This window comes from Calypte anna, chromosome 1 (assembly GCF_003957555.1).
Source record: "Calypte anna isolate BGI_N300 chromosome 1, bCalAnn1_v1.p, whole genome shotgun sequence".
NCBI lineage: Eukaryota > Metazoa > Chordata > Aves > Apodiformes > Trochilidae > Calypte > Calypte anna.
In genome coordinates, this window is record NC_044244.1 from 6,746,480 (window position 1) to 6,760,799 (window position 14,320).

The 14,320-nt window shown below is 46.1% G+C and overlaps 1 protein-coding gene across 1 annotated transcript in view; it reads right to left on the minus strand.

Moving 5' to 3' along the window:
• Positions 1-11,253: 11,253 nt before the first annotated feature.
• Positions 11,254-14,320, minus strand: part of CCDC3 (coiled-coil domain containing 3) — a 38,872-nt gene continuing 35,805 nt past the window's right edge. Inside the window, exon 3 of the mRNA XM_030460434.1 lies at positions 11,254-12,388. Within this exon, the coding sequence (XP_030316294.1) occupies positions 12,113-12,388 (276 nt within the window). The 3' untranslated portion in view covers positions 11,254-12,112. The remainder of the gene's footprint in view (positions 12,389-14,320) is intronic.

The following is a 14,320-nucleotide window of genomic DNA, read 5'->3' on the forward strand; positions in this document are numbered from 1 at the left end:
AGTAGTCTAAACGTTTTCCTGAAGAACAACTTGCCACGAAGTTGGCCATTCATTTGGTGTAGAAAAGCCACACTGAGCAGCAGGTGCCATGTGTCTGAGTTTTCCAGTGGTTCACATTAAATCTACAGCCAGAACCAACAGTTCAGAAGTTCCACTGGGAGAAAGAAAAAGACTTTCAAGAAAGTCCACAGCTGTGGTTAAGGATTTGTTAGCAGGACACCCGGGTGCTTTAATGATCTCTGCAAAGGAGATGATGACAGACCAGTGAGATGGTTTAGCCCCAAATGTGACTGAACAAAAAGGGACCTGGTCCTGACACCCATGCCTGGCAGGGCTACACAAAGCCACCTCATGGCCTGGGAGGGCTATTTTGCTGTGTACCACCCCAGCAATGCTGACAGGCCTGTACCAGGCTGACCCATCACCACGAAGTTGGTTGTAATAAGATGAGATGGGGACCTCGACTGGAAAGTATTTCATTCTTTAAATTCTCCTGTGGCAATGTTAAGACAGCAATTCTGTTTAGCATCAGTCTCATAACTTGTTTTGATTATCTATGGCTTTATGGTGGTGATTTAAACCCACTGATTTATTGATTCAGTCTTAATTGGGTCCTGAACTGGGTCATTGCATCATTCTATCTTTAATTGCTTTAATGAAAGTCTAGCAAATTAGGCTGGTAATATGATTGCTTAGAGGGATTTTTGCCTGTTCATGCTTCTTAATGAAATCCATAAAAAGTGGAAAAAAGGAATGAGCTTATCCTGCTGAATTGCTATTTGTATCGTGGAGCCTTAGTGAAATTCAGAAAATCAATCTGCAGTGCCCTTGGCTCTTCCTCCAGATTCGTGTCCTCAGAAAGAGAAAACTTTGTGCACAGACTCTGCACATCAGCACAGCTGCACAGAAGAGGAATTGATGGAAGAAAATGGTGAAATGTGAAGCTAAAATGTGGGTTCCAGTTCCCTCTTTTCAGCCTTCCTTTAACTTTGCATGGAAATCATTTAGGAGACCTAAAACTCCACTTAGATCCCAAAAGTGAACTTTCAGCCCAGTGGCTAGAATGCAGCTTAAGAGTCCCTCCTGTTCTGAGAGCCCAAATCTGTGTGTGTTTTGAGGTCATTCACCATGTCCCAAAAAGTTTGTTTCATGCCCTTTCCTGGCAGCTTGGTGCTCAGATGAACATTTTATGCATAGGATTTGGCAGAACCTGTGAGAAGGACCTATTGTCCCTACTGTCTGTCATGACATCCAGGAGAAGCAGCCTTGGCCATCGTGTGTGCCCTCCATCCCCTCTGGGTACCCCCCTTGCCTGCACAGCTCCTCACCACCTCCTCCCCAGTGAAACTTCCAGCAAGGCTGCTGCATCTGCAATGCATTTCACACCCCCTCAAGATCTCTGTGTTGCCAAAGCTGCCTGTAATTCCTTACAGTTTAGTGTCCCTCCTGTTGGATGGCTGGAAATCTGCTGCTTCCTCCCACTGCTCATCAGAGAAGAGCCTGGATTGCATCTCACTTGATGCTTGCTCCTGCTGCAGGGTAAATATCATCACTTCTCTGCAGTGTAACCCCCCCTACCAGCCCTGCTCCTGCACCCCAAAGCCTGTTCCAACAAAGCATACAAAGGATCTGCTCCTAGATAAAAGTTGTGGAATCAAAGAAAATCTGCCAACAATTAAAAAAGACCCAAATTTAGCACATGGCAGATGTGGAATGCAAAGTTCAGAGCAGTTTGATCCCCAGTGTGACAATGCTTTTTTTTTTTATCCCTTTAGCAGAACAGGGATTTTTGTCTCTGCGTGGGCTGGAAAGTTTCCCCTGTTATTAATTAAAACAGTGTGATTGCTTTTTCCTTTCTCCTGATTATCCCCTGAGCTAAGAGCTGGGTACCTGTCATGGGTGCTCAGAGGGCAGAACTAACCTCACCCTCTGACCAAGGCTGGAGCTGGAAGCTCAACAAAGTGTCCCTGGGCTGCCCACAGCTCTGATTGCACCATCACACTGTGCCAGGGACATCTTAGAAGCTGCTTCTGTCCCAAAGTGTCTGAATGTGCATTTTCAAACTGTTGATGCTGGTGGGGCAAAAAAAAAAATAATCTTCCTTTGACCATGATGAAGTGGGCAGGGTCTGTGTCCCCTGCATGGTTTCATGTTTGTTGCCTTTGTCTCATGGATTTTGTGCATTACTGGATTGGTTTGGGAGCCACACAAGCAGATGCTGAGAGGGTGGACTTGCTTCCTTGCTTTTGCTCCATGACCATGACAGCTGAGACAATGTGTTGGCCTCTTGTAGCAAACAGCATCTGCTCCAGCTGTGTTTAGAGAGGGACCTGGCTGCTGAGTGAGCCCTGTGTAGCCACAAGACTGGGCATGCATGATTGTACTCCCAAGGAGGAGGCTGGGTAAGAGATGTCTGAGGTCTTGGGCAGTTGCTTATTAGAGTCATGGTTTTGTAGTGGAACAAAGCAATCAGATGCCTCTGATTACTGAGAAGTGGGTGTGAGCCAGTATCAAATCCACCTGTGCCCAGTTAGGGCAGGCCCCCTATTGAGCATGTGCAAGACCAGGGGGCCAATAAAAGGTGAGGCTCACACCCACCGACTAGCTCACTTCCGAGCTAGTCAAGAGAGTGTGCTGGTAGCTCACTGAGTGGCAGACCAATCTTGCTAGTTCCACTTTGTGGGCAATAGACTTAGAGCACAGCTCACGAGTCTATATCACGACACCGAGAAGGACTTGAGGCAACGATCCCTGAAGAAAGATTCGTCTTGCTACATGGTTTAGTGTTGGACCATCTTTACCCCACCAGTGCTGTGCTGAGAGGCAGCAATAAAGCAGGGATTAGCCCAGCAGCCTGGTCTCTCTCTGCAGGTCCTGGTCTCCCCACTCAAGGTGACTCTTCAGTTTGGGGAGCTCTGTACTGCCAATGATGTGGTGGCTGCATTGACCATCTCACACTGTCCAGTCACCATCAAAACCTTGACAGCCTCCATCAGAGCCCCTGTTCCTTTTCTGTGGGGTTTGCAGTCTGGTGCCATAACCAGACCCTGGTCTCTAATCTATAGGAAAACATTTCCCATTTATTTTCTTAGATGACCTTACTGCTGCTGCAGGGGTTGTCTATCAGGTTGTTCCAGATTGCCTCCATGGCTTGGGTGGCAGTTCTGAAATGTAATGGAAGACTGAAGGAACACTGGAAACTTAAGGTTATGCCTTCTGTTATTGTATGTCAGGTGTTATTAGATCACACACTATGCATCCCTCCCAGTGCTCAGCAGCTCAGCATGTGCTGTTCCCAGGGATCAACGTGGTAAATGCCATTGCCCAGGGAAGTGATACCAGTATTGCCTTGTGAAGGTGAGGTGCTGGGAGGGATGTGTGTAATTCTGCATCTCGGATGGATTTGGTATGCTAATGGTGTCTGACTGATGCTCAGGATGCTCCTGATGTCTGACTGATGCTCACAGTGTTGTTGTCCTGACAAATCTCATCCAAGTGCTTTATTGGAGACATCTGGCCTAGAATCATAGAATTGGTTAGGTTGGAAGTGACCTTTAAAGGTCATCTAGTCCATCCCCCATAGGGAATTTGAAGATGATTCTCCCCAACTGCTCTTACCAATGTGTCTTCTTTGTTGCCATCACCTTTCAGTGTCCTTCTGCCACCCCAGCCAGCAGCTCCCTCCTTGCTTTAGGGGATGGATTAACCTATTTCAGCTCAGGCACTCTCCAGCTCACAGCCCTGGTTCTGAGGGGCCATTTAAGGGTAAGTGCAGCCTATGATGTCACCTATTTACTGCAACTATTACCTGCTTTTTGGAGGCACATGGATTCTCAGGGGACCATCTCAAACAACAGGACTAGGAGCAAAAGAACTTGGTGCTGTCATGGTTTCCTGTGTCATTTTTAAGTCAGCTGAGCTTTCCTGGTGCCACAGGCTTCCACGGGTGGAAAGCAGACTTGTTCCCCTAGATCTCCATGGAAATGAAGCCAAAACTATTGGGTTTTGACCAGACTCTCTGTATGGGAGCACTTCCAGATCAGTTGTGGTCTTCCTCTGCTTTAGGGTGAGGCACCAAGTGTGTGGCCATAGATGGGCTTCCCTGGTGATTAAGGATGCAGCTACAGACAGTAGTTTCTGGCAGAGACTTTTAGCAAGTGGCACCACTTGGACCATCCTATTGCAGGGCATTACCCTATTGAAATGCTGGGAGCCCAGCAGTGATCAGTACCAGTTTGGTCCATAAGACTGGCACAGTAAAGCTGGTTAAGAGGGAGACTTGGGGCTGAGTGTCTGCAGCTGAAGAGCTCTTAACCATCCATTATAGCCTGCCTGAACTGGAATGGAAATAGTAAACTTGATATAAAAATGTCTCTATCAGACCCCAGCTCTTTGCTCTGAAGATGGTGGTGGTAAAAAAAAAAAAAAATTAAATTAAAAAAAAATCAGCAAAATATTTAGAGAAAAATAAATTGGGCAGACAGCCCCAGCAATGATTTGAGAGTCTGGAAACTATTTTTTCCATGGACAGAGGCAGAGACTGGCACCAGCATGGAAACTTTCAACCTGAACTGTGTAAATACAGCTACTGGAGGTGCTGTAAAATCACAGCTGTCCCTCTCTCCTGGCCTGCAGTGCTGGTTCCAGCCCCATTTATAAGATCCATTTCCTGAGGCAGGAATTAGCTTTTCACCTTGTGTTTGTGGGGAGTAAAATGAAGCCCTCGTTTTGGGTGTGTGGAGAAGAATAGATGTAGAGAAGAATAGATAGTAATCCTAAAGCTAGCCTGAGTCCCCCAGATATGCACAGGAGCAGAGAGAGATGCATTTTTATAATACAGAAAAAGTTTACTCCACTGCCAGTTTCCAACTGAGACTATACCAGTTGGTGCATATTGCAATTTCTAACATCTCCAAAAAAAAAAAAACCAACTTGAAGAGGACATAACCCATGATCTGTTTTCCTCCAGCAAGAGCTGCTTTTCCTGGCATCAAGAAATGGGAAAAATAATTTATTGACAACAGTCTGTGACATTTCCTCTTCCTTATCTCTTGAGGCCAAGTCTCCAGCTAGCAGGGCATTTCAGAACTAATCATAAAAGAAATATTAAAAAGAAGAAGCCAGAACAGTTGCCCTGTTCCCATGGAAATGCATGGGAACAGTTCAAGGGAGCATCTCTGGGCAATGCAGTCATGTGTTTGTCCTTGAATGGGGAGCAGAGATCAGGCACCTCATCTCCTCCCTTGTCTGCCTGGGCTTTGCTGGCATGGCAGGTCAAATAAATCCCATTTGCCTTGGAAGCTCTCTGCTTTTCTCTGGGCAGGGGAAATGGAACAGAAATGTCATCTGAAACATAATAGTAAGTGGTAGGACAAGCTGCTTCTCTGAGCTTTCCTCCTCCCTTCTTGCCTGGTCTAGCCCTTCCCTTGTGTCCCCAGGTGGGTTGGTGCAAGGGTCACTCTGTCCTCTTCCCAAGCCACCAGCAGCCCTGTGGGAACATCTCTGTCCATCTGCTCCTTCCCTGAGAGAGGGCGAGAAAGAGATGATGAATTTGGACTGTGAAGGTGGAGAGAAGCATGGCCAGCAGGTTGAGGAAGGTGATTCTTCCCCTCTGCCCCACTCCCCTGAGAGCCCAGCTGCTGTTCTGCATCCAGCTCACATCTCCTCAGCATGAGAAGGGTCATAGAGCCATTGGAGCAAGGCCAGAGAAGGGCCAGGAAAATTATCAGAGGGCCTCTCCTATGGATACAGGCTGAGAGAGCTGGAATTGTTCAGCCTGGAGAAGAGAAAGCTCCAGGGAGACCCTGGGCAGCCTTTGAGTGCCTGAAGGGGCTACAGGAAAGCTGGGGAGGGACTTTTTCAAAGGGCATGGAGTGATAATGAGGGAGGAATGTTTTCAAACTGGAAAAGAGTAGATTTAGGTTAGACATGAGGAAGAAATTCTTCACTATGAGGGTGGTGAGACACTGGCACAGGTTGTCCAAGGAAGTTGTGGCTGCCCCATCCCTGGAAGTGTTCAAAGCCAGGTTGGATGGGGCTTGGAGAAACCTGGTCCAGTGAAAGGTGTCCCTGCCCATGCAAGGGGGTTGGGAATAGATGATCTTTAAGGTCTCTTCTAACCCCAAAAATTCCATGAGTCTATGAATAACCTGAAATATATGACTTAGACTTCTGCTCCTCTATGACTCTATGAATTTAAAAGCAAACACACGAACTCCCTTGTTGCTCTGCAAGAAGGTAATGAAATGCCTCTGATGCCATTTTTCTGCCCAAGGTCTGATACCCAGGGAGTAAATTTGCTTTACTGATCAACCAGTAGTTTAAAGCCCTGCTTCTAGCTGGTGGCCCAGGAATTGCCAAGGCAGTCTCTGGAGAAGGAGCCATCAGGCACCTCAGGACTGGAGTGATGCTACCAAGCCCATCCTATGGGAAACCAATCAAGTCACCAAATCTTGACCCACCAAAGGGTGATTCTTTGGAAAGAGCATCACTACTGTCCCCCTGCATCTGTGTTGTGCTTTCCTCCCCAGGGATGCTCCAATGCCACCTGGGCAATGCCTGTTGGGATGACTGATGACACAGCTGATGTGACAGGAGCCAAGGAGCATTCCCAGTGAAGATCCATGTATTCTGGGACATGCAATCCACTTATTGTGTTTGTTTTAGGGGGTCAGGAACATGCCTAGAACCAGGCACATCTTGGAATTGATGTTTCAGACACAAAGCAGTCTGGTTTGGAGGAGAATAGCAATGTTTCTGTGATTAAATTAAAATAATTGGGATTTAATGGGGAGGCAAATGAAATTTCCTTGCAATTACGTGGATTTGCTATAAGAAAGAATGACATACCTTGTCAGTTTTACCTGCTCTCCCTTCATGTTTTTCCTCCTACTTTTAGCAATTAATTTGTGCTCATTTGCCTCATTAATGAGAGATTACCTAGCTTGGTGAGAAGCTCTGTGTGTTCCAAATGGGCTTTACTGATACAGCTCTGAAACACTGATGTGCTCTCCTGTTCCAGAACTGCCTTCTTCCAAACCCCAAACAGAATAACATGGCTGATTCCCTAAATTCTTGTTCAGACATATGGAAGTCATTATTCTCTCAATGGTTCTGATGTTAAGAAGCAAAGCAAGTTTCTGACATTGCTTTCCATAAATCCTCCTTTACTATGTGATTCTTCATGTAGAATTGTGAAATCAGGACGATGCTTGGGATTTAAGAGAAAATAATACTGCTTAGTTGATGCATTTTGCTCTATAAACACCCATTTAAAAAAACAAAAAACCCAAACAAACAAACAAAACCCCAACCATACTACAGAACCCAGCTCCTTCAGCCTTTCATATTAGGGAACTGATACCAGCTCAGAGCAGCTCATTTTGTGTGAAAAGACAGGACAGCTTTTCTTTTCCTCTTTAGTATTATTTACATTACATTGCATTTCCTTTATTTTTGTTGTCAGTCACACACTCAGCATCACCCAGCCAAGTCTGCACTTTGTTACTCTTTGTGCCCATTTGTTCTCTGCCCTTGCAATTCATTACTGTGCATTTTGCTCCTTCACCTTTTCTTGTCATCCACTGGATCCATCAGGAAAAATTAATTTTGGCCATGAGAACATCCCTAAATTGCTCCACAGTGAATACAGGTGCCAAAAACTCCTTCCTTGCCTCCATTTCAGGCCTCATCTTCTCTGGGAACCCCTAGCACTGGTCCTGCAGGTGTCCTGGCAGCCTTTAGGTTCCTGATGTGTTTGCAATAGCAAATGTTCATAGAATCATAGAATTGGCTGGGTTGGAAGGGACCTCAGAGATCATCGAGTCCAACCCTTGAACCACCGTTGCGGTTGCTAGACTATGGCACTGAGTGCCACATCCAGTCTCTTTTTAAATATCTCCAGGGATGGAGAATCCACTACTTCCCTGGGCAGCCCATTCCAATGCCTGATCACTCTCTCCGTAAAGAAATTCTTTCTAATATCTAACCTAAATTTCCCCTGGCACAACTTAAGACCCTGCCCTCTTGTCTTGTTGAAAGTCGTCTGGCAAAAGAGACCAACGTCCACCCGGTTACAACCTCCTTTCAGGGAGTTGTAGAGAGTGATGAGGTCTCCCCTGAGCCTCCTCTTCTCCAGGCTGAACAGCCCCAGCTCTCTCAGCCTCTCCTCATAGGATCTGTGCTCGAGTCCCTTCACCAGCCTGGTTGCCCTCCTTTGGACCTGCTCCAGCACCTCGATATCCTTCCTGAACTGGGGGGCCCAGAACTGGACACAGTACTCGAGGTGTGGCCTAACCAGCGCTGAGTACAGGGGCAGAATCCCTTCCTTGGACCTGCTGGCGACGCTGTTCCGGATACAGGCCAGGATGCCATTGGCCTTCTTGGCCACCTGGGCACACTTCTGGCTCATGTTCAGCTTCCTGTCAATCCAGACTCCCAGGTCCCTTTCTGCCTGGCTGCTCTCCAGCCATTCTGTCCCCAGCCTGTAGCGCTGCATGGGGTTGTTGTGGCCAAAGTGCAGGACCCGGCACTTGGCCGTGTTGAACCTCATCCCATTGGAATCAGCCCAACTCTCCAGTCTGTCCAGGTCCCTCTGCAGAGCCCTCCTGCCTTCCAGTTGATTGACACTTCCCCCCAGCTTAGTGTCGTCTGCGAATTTGCTGATGATGGACTCAATCCCCTCATCTAAATCATCAATGAAGATATTGAACAGAACCGGTCCCAACACTGATCCCTGGGGGACACCACTAGTGACCGGCTGTCAACTGGATGCAGCCCCATTCAGCACCACTCTCTGGGCCTGGCCCTCCAGCCAGTTCTTAACCCAGCACAGGGTGCTCCTGTCCAAGCCACAGGCTGATAGTTTTTTCAGGAGGATGCTGTGGGAGACAGTGTCAAATGCTTTGCTGAAGTCCAGGTAGACCACATCCACAGCCTTCCCCGCATCCACCAGTCGGGTCACCTGATCATAAAAGGAGATCAGCTTGGTCAGGCAGGACCTGCCCTTCCTAAACCAGTGCTGGCTGGGTCTGATCCCTTGCCCATCCTGCAGGTGCTGTGTGATTGCACTGAGGATGATCTGTTCCATGACCCTGCCAGGCACTTACAGAGGGCATCCACATTTGGTGTTGTTTCTAACTATTTTCTCTCCTCTTTTTAACACTTCTGCTTTCTTTTTTTTTTTCTCTCTCTCTTTTTTTTTTTTTCCCCAGGATATTTTTTGAGTTTCCATGCCATCCCATCAAACTCTGCCAGCATCCCCTGCACTTCTGCATCTCAGTCTCTCCCATGTGTGGGTCCTCAAGAGGGACATACTCAATGAAGCCTTTCACATTCATTTGGAAAATGGCATAAAATTTTCCCCTTTTTGTGGTTTTCCAGATAAGCTGATCCCTGATCCACCTATAGAGTGAGTCTAAAAATTACTGTCTGTGCCAGGCTGTGTGTGATGGTACCAACCTGAATGGATGTAACCCAAATACCTCTTCATGCTCATGTTCCTTGCCCAGAAAACCTCCCTGGTCTCTCTCTGGGTACTGCCACCAGCAGGGACAGGCACAATGGTGACATTTTAATAGCATTTTTATTTGGGTTTGGCACCCGTATGTGGGTTTGGTACCCCTTTTTGGCACCCCTTGTTATTTGGTGGGAGGGTTAACTTGTGATCTCGTTTGACTGCCAGTCCTTATCTCTGGAAATGATCCAAAACCAAGCAGAAATTTGTGGAAAAAACTCATAAGGAAATTGCCTTTTTTTTTTGATTTTGCACTCAGAGGGGCTGGGGTCTGGGTTGCATTCAGATTTTGCATTTTGTGGTTTTGTTTCTTTGCAAAGTAACAAAATGTCTCACAATACTGACAAGGAGAGCAAAATAGTTCATTTTTTCTCTCTCTCTCTTTTTTTTTTTTTAAGTGAGAGAAAACGAAAATAGGAAGAAAATTTCAATATTTTCATCAAGAGTCAAAAATATCAGCCAAAATTTTTTTTTCAACATCTACATTTGGAAAATTTGTAAAAATAGCAAAGATGAAGCTATATTAACTATATTTTCTCAGCTTTATACAAACATTTATAAAACATGAATGAATAACAGAGGGAATATTTTTATTAACAACAACAACAAAAAAAATAGGACACAAAGCTTTTGATACCTATACCAGGACAAACAGTTCATTTATTTAGACAGCAGTTGAGAAACCAGAAACAACCAAACCCCAAAAACCTGTTACTTTCCAATGGATTTGAATTTCTGAGTTAAAAAATCTCTTGCTGGCTTCTAGAGAAGCCTTAGGTCTGGAGTAACTCTCAGGAAATAGCATTGCTGACTACAGCACAAACCAACTCAAATTGTGCTGATTCGGTAGGCAAAGCTTTTGAAAGCAGTGGGGTTTGTGGTGGAGTCAGAATCCTAAGAAATGCCAATATTTTTTCAAAGGGGGGAGGAAAAAAAAAAAAAATCCGAACTTTATTTCCAGAAGTAGCAAAACTGGGAGGAGAGTAAAGTCAGCAGCATCCTAGAAGCCAACACGAGGCTTAACTTCTGAGTTCAGCTTGGACTGAAGCTGAGAGCTGAAAGCTGATATGGGATTTTCCTAGTGCAGCGAGAGCTGGAGTGTGGTCCAGCAGGGCTGGGGGGCTGGATAGGCTCTGGTTTGGGGTGGTGAGAGCCACAGCAGTGATGTGGTAAAGTGTGGAATGTCAGGAGCATAGCAGTGGGATGAACACTGATATTTCTGAGGGCCTCATCTGGATCAGTCCACCTTGTACTAACTGGGTTTGACCCTGGCAGTGTTGCCCAGGGCTGGGCAAGGGCCCCTGTCAAAAATCATGGAGCATCTCTGCACTCAGGTTCCATGCTTGGAGTAAGAAAAGCTGTTTGGAGAAGGGAAGGAAAACACAAAACCTCTTCTTCTACCTTTTTTTCCTGTTACAAAGGAAGAATGGCTGGATACCAAGACTCATGTCAGGCTCTGTCAGCTGGAAGTTATCAGCCATGGTTACTGATGCCTCAATCTGTGCTGCTTGAGCAGAAGTCAGTTTGTAAATGTCTAATAAAGGACATGATGGACTTTTCAGTGAGATAACCAAGGAATGGGATTTACTTCATATTTTAAGGAATTAGACTATATCAAATGTGTAATAAAAATATTTTCTATAGGATTTTAAAATATATACATATATAAACTACCTTAATTTTTAATGCCCTGTTGATAGCTGATGTGGTGTCTACAGTATTTAAGTGTAACTAAGTGAGGCTGCCCAGCAACCTCCATTGTCCCTCACTGATTACAAAACTTAAAGCCTTGTCCACATTGTAAATTAAACCTGCTTGAAAATGGGACCTGAAATTGTCTGCCAGGCAGCAACAGTCAGACTGCAGGAGCTGGATTAGGGCCCAGACACAAGTCCTAAAATGATGTGGCTTCCAACCTTGTTGGCTGGGCAATGATGAAGGCACCTGAGGAAGTTACTGTGACCCTGGAGGCATTTCCTGGTAAGATAAAAAATATTCCATATTTTATTGAGAATATTTAAAAAGAGTTAAGGCAATCTGGGCACATCTATGCTTCATTTTGAATGAGGGACCCAAACTGACTGTGTGTCCTTTGCTCAGACACTGGGTGTAGATTTTAGTCAGGCTGAAGGAAGGATGAGGGTGATGATGGAGCACTGACCATTCATGCCTGACTCCTTCCCACAGCATCCATCTCCACGTCCCCCCTGACCTTGCTTGCCCAGCCCATGTGGAGGGGTCAGTTGTCAAGAAGAGTTCCTGTGTCAAGTGCCTGCAATGGCCCATGGGGTGGAACTGGCACTTGGATCAATGAGAGCCTGAAACTGGTGATGGAGGTAGAGGGGGGAAGCACAGGTTACACTCTGGCCCTCTGACCATCAGGAGCAGGGAGGACACAGCCTTTTCCTGTGCTTCCACACCCAGCTAATCATGGTCTGCATTCCTGTTCAGTCTCACCCTGTGTCTAAAGCAAGCTCAGATCCACTTTCCATGCAAAGTTTGAAGCACAGTGTAGACAAGGTGTGAGGGCCAGATCCTGATCTAATGCAGGCAAAAATCTCCTGGGTTATCATTGGGTCTGAGCACTTAACCCTCGCATTATACTTTAAGGTAGGTAGCATGGGAGTTCTCCTGCTTCAGCGAGTTGATGTAGGGCATTTGACCACCTGCAGAGGCAAGTTTCTCACTGAGCTTTCTGTTCATCTGCTCCATGTGCCTGGTGTTTTTCCTGGCTTGTCTGAGGGACCTCTTGACTTTCTTCACCCGATCTCGCAGCTGCTTGTTGCGTTTCTCCAGCGCTGCCACCTTCTGCTGCAGCTTCTTCACTCTGTCCTCCTCCTCAAACAGGGCTTTCTGGACTGAGGAGCACATCAGCTGAGAGGAAGGAAGAAAAGAAATAGCAGTGGGTGAGCTTTACACAAAAACTCATCAAAGCAAGGGTTCATTCAGGTGTTCCTCAAAAGCCCTCGCAGCTTTTCAAAGGAATGAAGCTATTTTGAAGTTCTACCTTTTTTAAAACCTTTTCTGCTAAAATCCTCTTTTTCACTTCTGTGTCCAAATAAGATCCAAATCTGCAGATCTTAAAGATACAAACAATTCAAAATCATTATTATGAGCTGTATTGACAGACCCGTCCAATCCACTGAGGCTGAGTTTATGCAGGAAGGTTCCCTATTTCTGGTATGAAACTGGAGCTCAGGCCAAGGGCTGTCACTTCTGAAAAACTCTACAAATTTGATTCATCTTAGCAGCCCTTCAGAAACTGCAAAGTTTGTGTGAGCCTGTCCTTTGCTCTTGATGTCAACAGGCAAAACACAGACCTGGTTGTTTCACCTTCTCAGGAACTGAGTTGTCTTAAATATCTCATTATATGAGCTTCTTTGGGATGAAACCCTAAAGGGCAGATCCCAGCAGTCTCTAAGAGCTTTCAAGATGCCACAAACTTAACAGAAGTGATTTATTTTGGGGGTCATTAGCAGAAAGCTGCCCATCCTATTCTACTCATTACCAACTTACTGCAATATCACCCTCAGCAGGGACATCAGGCTCCTAATGTCCATTCATGCTTCTGCCTCTTAGAGAGCCAAAAAGAAAAAGGATCTGTTTTCAAATGTGCTGCACCCAAGGCATCACATTTCAAATCTGCTGAGCTGGATGATGGCTCAAATGTAAAACACAGATGACTGCATTTCCTCTACCACCTCATCCTATGATGACCCAGAGGCCTCCTCATCTCAGCTATAAGTGACTGCCATGGTTACTCTCCTGCTTCTGACTTCCTACCTGGTTTTAGGTGCAGCAACTGGAATGGGATGAGAAACAGCACCTACAAAGGCTGCTGAGTGGTTTCTGTGCCAAAGAGTTGTGTTCCTGACACACAGCATCACCTGGGATGGGATTCAGCTGCCTTCTCTTAAGTGGCTGAACATGAGACCCAGGTCTGGTCTCCTCTTTTTTGGTTTCTCCTGTTATGTCTTTGGAGAGAGACACCCTTCAGGAGTATCTCCAGCTCCAAGGGCAGTTGGAGGAATCACCCTCTAGACACAACTTCCTCATTTCACTGACTACAAAGGCACCAAGTTCCACATTTTCCCCCTGGGCAGCATTTTCCAAGCAGAAAAGGAGGAAGTGCCTGGGGATCAAGAGCAGCCACACCATAAAGTTTCATACAATTATTTTGGTTGAAAAAGACCTTTAAGATCATCAAGTCAAACCGGTGTCCCTGAGCACCACATCTACATGGCTTTTAAGTACCTCCAGGGATGACTCAACCAAAGCCCTGGGCAGTCTGTTCCAGGGCCTGACCTGATCTAACCCTTCCCTGGCCCAGCTTGAGGCCAGGGTTTGCTTATAACTTGGGACAATAAACCAAGTGAGACCCACCTCCCTACAACCTCCTTTTGGGTAGTTGTGAAGTGTTATAAGGTCTCCCCTCAGACTCCTTTTGTCCAAAGTAACCCCAGTTCCCTCAGCCACTTGTGCTCCAAACTCTTCACCAGCTTCATCACCCTTCTCTGGACACCATCCAGCACCTCAATGTCCTTCTTGTAGTGAGGACCCCAGAACTGAACACAGTACTTGAGGTGCACCCTTAGCAGTGATGAGTACAGGAGCAGAATCACCGAGCCAGGATGCTGTTGGCCTTCTTGGCCACCTGGGCACACTGCTGGCTCTGACTTAGAGGAGCCACCATCAAAATCTATTTCTGCCCAGGGTGAAATGACTCCTTCCTTTTTTTCCTACAAAAAGCATCCTGAGATATTTTATTGTGCAAGTAGGACTTCCAGTTGATTGCTGTGCTGGGAG